This window comes from Otolemur garnettii, unplaced genomic scaffold, assembly GCF_000181295.1.
Source record: "Otolemur garnettii isolate 467f Iridium unplaced genomic scaffold, OtoGar3 scaffold00001, whole genome shotgun sequence".
Lineage (NCBI taxonomy): Eukaryota > Metazoa > Chordata > Mammalia > Primates > Galagidae > Otolemur > Otolemur garnettii.
Window position 1 is genome coordinate 36,680,134 of NW_003852396.1, and position 5,841 is coordinate 36,685,974.

The window sequence follows — 5,841 nt, forward strand, 5'->3', positions numbered from 1 at the left end:
GAAGATGAAATATCTGGGAGTTTACCTAACAGAGAATGTGAAATATCTCTATAAAGATAACTATGAAACTCTAAGAAAAGAAATACCTGAAGATGTTAACAAATGGAAAAACATTCCATGCTTATGGCTGGGAAGACTCAACATTGTTAAAATGTCCATATTACCCAAAGCAATATACAATTTTAATGCAATCCCTATTAAAGTTCCACTGTCTTACTTTAAAGATTAAAAAAAAATACATTGTTTTTCATGGAATCAGAAAAAAACCTCAAATAGTCAAGACATTACTCAGAAATAAAAACAAAGCAGGAGGAATCACACTACCAGACTTCAGACTATTATAAATCGATAGTGATCAAAACAGTATGGTACTGGCACAAAAACAGAGAGGTAGATGTATGGGACAGAATAGAGAACCAAGAGATGAACCCAGCTGCTTACCTTTATTTGATCTTGGATAAGCCAATTAAAAACATTGAGTGGGGAAAATATTCCCTATTTAACAAATGGTGTTGGGTGAACTGGCTAGTGACCTGCAGAAGACTGAAACTGGACCCATGCCTTCACCATCAACTAAGATAGACTCTCATTGGATTATAGATTTAAACTTCAGACATAAAACTATAAAAATACTAGAAGAAAGTGTAGGGAAAACACTTGAAGAAATCAGCCTGGGAGAATATTTTATGAGGAAGATCCCTCGGGCAATTGAAACAACACCAAAAATACACTACTGGGACCTGATCAAACTAAAAAGCTTCTGCACAGCCAAGAACACAGTAAGTAAAGGCAGCAGACAGTCCTCAGAATGGGGGAAGATATTTGCTGATTATGTCTCTGACAGAAGTTTAATAACCAGAATCCACAGAGAACTCAAACATACTAGCAAGAAACGAACAAGTGCTCCCATACCAGGGTGAGCAAGGGACTTTAAGAGAAACTTCTCTGACGAAGACAGGCGCACAGCCTACAGACATATGAAAAAAATGCTAATCATCCTTAATCATCAGAGACATGCAAATCAAAACTACTTTAAGATATCATCTAATTCCAGTAAGATTAGCCCACATCACAAAATCCCCAAACCAGAGATATTGGTGTGGATGTGGAGAAAATGGAACACTTCTACATTGCTGATGGGAATGCAAACTAATACATTCCTTTTGGATAGCTGTTTGAAGAACACTTAGAGATGGAAAAATAGACCTGCCATTTGATCCTACAATTCCTCTACTAAGTATATATCCAGAAGACCAAAAATTACATTATAACAAAGATATATGTACCAGAATGTTTATTGCAGCCCAATTCATAATTGCTAAGTCTTGGAAGAAGCCCAAGTGCCCATCGACCCATGAATGGATGGATAAATTGTGGTATATGTACACCATGGAATATTATGCAGCCTTAAAGAAAGATAGAGACTTTGTCTCTTTCATGTTTACATGGATGGAGGTGGAACATATTCTTCTTAGCAAAGTATCTCAAGAATGGAAGAAAAATTATCCAATGTACTCAGCCTTACTATGAAACCAATTTATAGCTTTCTTATGAAAGCTATAACCCAATTATAGCCCAAGAAGAAGGGGAAAGGGGAGAGGGGGGATGATGTGTGGAGGGAAGATAATTGTTGGAATCACACCTACAGTGCATTTCACAAGGGTACATGTGAAATTTACTAGGTGTAGAATATAACTGTCTTAACACAACTAAAGAAAATTCCGTGAAGGCTATGTTAACCAGTTTGATGAAAATATTTCAAATTATATATAAAACCAGCACATTGTACCTCATGATTGCATTAATGTACACAGCTATGATTTGATAAATAAAAAAAATAGAATGGAAGGAAAAGTATCCAATGTACTTAGCCCTATCATGAAACCAATTTTTAGTTTTCATATGAAAGTTATAACCCAACTATAGCCCAAGAAGAGGGGAAGGGAGGAGCGAGAAGACAGGGAAAGGGAGTGGAATGGGTGAGTGGAGGGATAGTAATTGGTGGGCACATACCTACGTGGTGCATTTTACAAGGGTACATGTTAAATTTACTAAGTGTCGAGTATAAATGTCTTAACACAATAACTAAGAAAATGCAGTGAAGGCTATGTTAACCAGTTTGATAAAAATATTTCAAATGGTATACAAAACCAGCACATTGTACCCCCCTAAAAAGAGTTAAAAAATTACAAATTGATTCTGCAATTTCTATAGTTTTGCCCATAATTTAATTGTTAATTTTGTTGTAAAGTATTGTAAATTCAATTCTTTTGTGTTTCTCCCTGTATTCCTTTGACCAGTTAGTATTTTCATTTGATTTCATAAATATGCAATTGTGATTGCATTTCTCTGATGGAAAAATTAAGGAAATAACTTCATATATATGTATAAACCTGGAAATCCATTTATAAACATAAACGTGATGTATATTTATACAAATTTTTTAATATACCTATCAGAATTCACACTTGCAAATCAATAAAATATATCCCTTCATTATTCAGGTAATTAAAAATATCAACAATCATTCTAAACACTGTTGAAAAGTTAAACAGAACCCTTGGGCATTTAGATAATATTTTATTCATACATCTTCACATAATCATGTGTTCAGGTTTTTACTCTGTCCCAATAGATGTGTACATGTAATTTCTATGTCCCAATGGATTATCAACGTAATCTTCCAAAACAAGCAAATTAATTAATTTGTAATTATGAGTAAAATAAATAATATCCCAAAGGACCCAAACCTCACTTAAATATGGTTTTGCTATATAGCAACAATTTCTTGGTGCCTATATGCACTGTTACAGTAGATAAGTCACTAGCTTATACTTCTTATTTTTTAAGGATACAAAAATATTTGATTCTTTTCATATGTACCAGAACTTACGAGTTTATTATTTCAAGGAAAGTATTAGTAATTGAGCTTCTGTTTGTTGTATAAACAGTGCTTTATTTTTTTCCACATTGGACACATTATCACAAAACTCACATGTGGTATATATTATTTTCTCCTTTACTCAGGTAAAGGAACAGCAGATCAGAGAGTTTTGCCACTTGCTGGTGATTCCATAGACTGTGACAGAGCTACGAACTGATCTTAACAGGTGAACAGCACTTTGCCTTCCATGCTGGCAGCCACATTCAACATCAAAAGCATTTGTGCCTTTGACGCATTTATTTTCTTTTCATATAGGTAAGAAAATTAGAGTTTAAGAATTTAGTCAGACACATAATTCTAGTACTATGCATACCATAGCATATGGTTGTCATCATTCTCATGTAACTTTGAGTGAATATTTTGATAGACTGTTTAGGTCAGAGCATAGTTGCTATATATTTTCCTAATGATCCTTCAAATAGAGTTTCTTGAAGAAAAAGCAAATTATTTTGAAGAATATGTTGTTTTTTAAATTAGAGACATAGGAAAGAATAAACGTAACTAACAATTCTCCCCTTTTTTCATCATGCACTGTATTTTGAACAAAGAAGCCATTAGTCTGAAATGTCAATTAATTTTTTGTTCAGTATAACTCCGTAGCTCTTCTATCTAGCTATTTCCATCCCTATTATTCTAATTCCACTCACCATGTCAAATGCTCCCACTTCTTATTTATCTGTAGCTGCTTATTAGAACTAGTGACGTTAAAATTTATCTAAGGCAGATCCTCCAGGAAATTCCATTTGCTTTCTATTTAATCCTAGTCCATAATTATACCTGGGTTCTCCATTTTGCTTCACACAATCTCATAAATTTGAAGGTATGGGGTAGGAGATAAGTCTTGGGAGACATTGCAAAATATCTATGGTTTTTAGTTCATAACAATAATAAAAATTCTCTTTGGCCTTTTCATCTTGTGAATATAGACATCATCTAGTTCTTGGTATTAATTAGTATAACTGAGGGTGAAAATTTTTGTTCCAGGAAAAGAAACAAGTCAGAAAGAAAGAGATGTCAAAGTCAACTCCATACAGTGTTTGTTGGCCCAGTCAACTATACAGATGAATACAGAATTTGCTAAGATAGACAACACTGGGTCAGAGGCACTTTGGGATGGGAACAGGAAATCAAGAGTTAGCCTTTCCATAAACATTTATGTTATTCATAGTTTATGTGATTATAATCAATGTTGCTGGAAATATCTTTTTCAGGATTAAATTTACTCTAAATTATGCAAATAGAAGAAAATAGCTGAGTCCTAAAACACTATTCCTCAGTTTTAATATTTTCTGAAATTTGAAAAGAAAATTTCTGTGCAGAGTGAAAGAATATTTCTTAAAATATTTTGAAAACAAGACAAAGTTACCATTTAAAACATTGCATTGTAAGATCTTATTTAGGCATATACATTAATAGTGAGATCTGGTCTGCTTTCAATAGGCATCATTAAGTGAGTAGATGGAGACTGAAAATGATACAACAGTGACAGAGTTCATTATTTTGGGACTAACAGATAATCCTACACTATGTGCCATTTTCTTTGTGGTTTTTCTAGCAGTTTATATTGTTACCATAGTGGGAAATATTAGCATAATCCTCTTAATCCGCAGCAGCCCACAGCTTCATACCCCAATGTACCTTTTTCTTAGCCATTTGGCCTTTGTGGATATTGGCTATTCCACATCAGTTACACCAGTTATGCTCATCAGTTTCTTAAGAGAAAAAACGACTATCCCAGTCACTGGTTGTATAGCCCAGCTTGCTTCTGATGTCACCTTTGGAACTACAGAGTGCTTCCTGCTGGCCACTATGGCCTACGATCGCTACGTGGCCATCTGCTCTCCCCTGCTGTACTCCACCCACATGTCCTCCAGAGTCTGCTTCCTCCTACTGGGTGCTTCCTACCTGGGTGGATGCATGAACGCCTCTTCCTTTACAGGCTGTTTGATGAACCTTTCCTTCTGCGGCCCAAATAAAATCAATCATTTTTTTTGTGATCTCTTCCCACTCTTGAAACTTTCTTGTGGTCATATTTACATTGCTGAAATATCTCCTGCCATCTCTTCCGCGTCAGTCCTTATCAGCACACTGTTCACCATAATCGTGTCCTACATCTACATCCTCCACTCCATCATGAGGATGCGGTCGACTGAGGGAAGGAACAAGGCCTTCTCCACCTGTACTTCCCACCTCACTGCGGTCACTTTGTTTTATGGGACAGTTTTGTTTGTTTATGTGATGCCTAAGTCAAGCTATTCAGCTGATCAGGTCAAAGTAGCATCTGTGATCTATACAGTGGTTGTCCCCATGTTGAACCCTCTCATCTACAGTCTCCGGAACAAGGAGGTAAAAGCAGCCATGAGAAAACTGATGGTGAGAACACACTGGCTTTCCTGAATTAAGTCAGATATAAGCCCATAAATAACAAAACCACTGATTTTGGGAACATTTGTATTTGAGATTTTAATGATATTTATCATTTATTATATCATTTTGAAGAGCTCTTTTAAATGTAGAAAGCCAATGTTTATTTCTATTTACAAAGTTAACTGTGTCATTTTTGTGGGCATCTTCTGGGTTCAAATTAAGTATAGAATGTTCAAGGTCAGTGTACCTCAGAAAATGGTTTCCATTGAAATCTTTCCCATTCACCAATTACAGAATTCAAATTAAATAGACATAATGAAGTGTACTTTAATCAAAGAAAAAATTTCTTTTAGTTCTATCTTGTGAAATAACATTTGGAAAAGAAATTTTCAATACTTGTGTGAAAAATGATAGTGTTTGACAAGTCAGGTAGTTCTGAGCACTTTCTTCACAGGTACTGTCCTGCCATCATGAATGGATATTTAAGATTTGGGAAAATGATATGATGTATGAGGTATCTCAGAAAATCA

At 34.9% G+C, this 5,841-nt stretch overlaps 1 protein-coding gene across 1 annotated transcript; it reads left to right on the forward strand.

Moving 5' to 3' along the window:
* The first annotated feature begins 4,402 nt into the window (after positions 1-4,402).
* Positions 4,403-5,341, forward strand: LOC100954855 (olfactory receptor 481). The gene has a single exon (XM_003781496.1). The coding sequence runs from the start codon at positions 4,403-4,405 to the stop codon at positions 5,339-5,341; it is 939 nt and encodes a 312-aa protein (XP_003781544.1).
* Positions 5,342-5,841: the final 500 nt, after the last annotated feature.

What these genes read in the sequence shown, in the direction of transcription:
- LOC100954855 (XM_003781496.1), top strand. Translation starts at nt 4,403, where the DNA reads ATGGAGACTGAAAATGATACAACAGTGACAGAGTTCATTATTTTGGGA.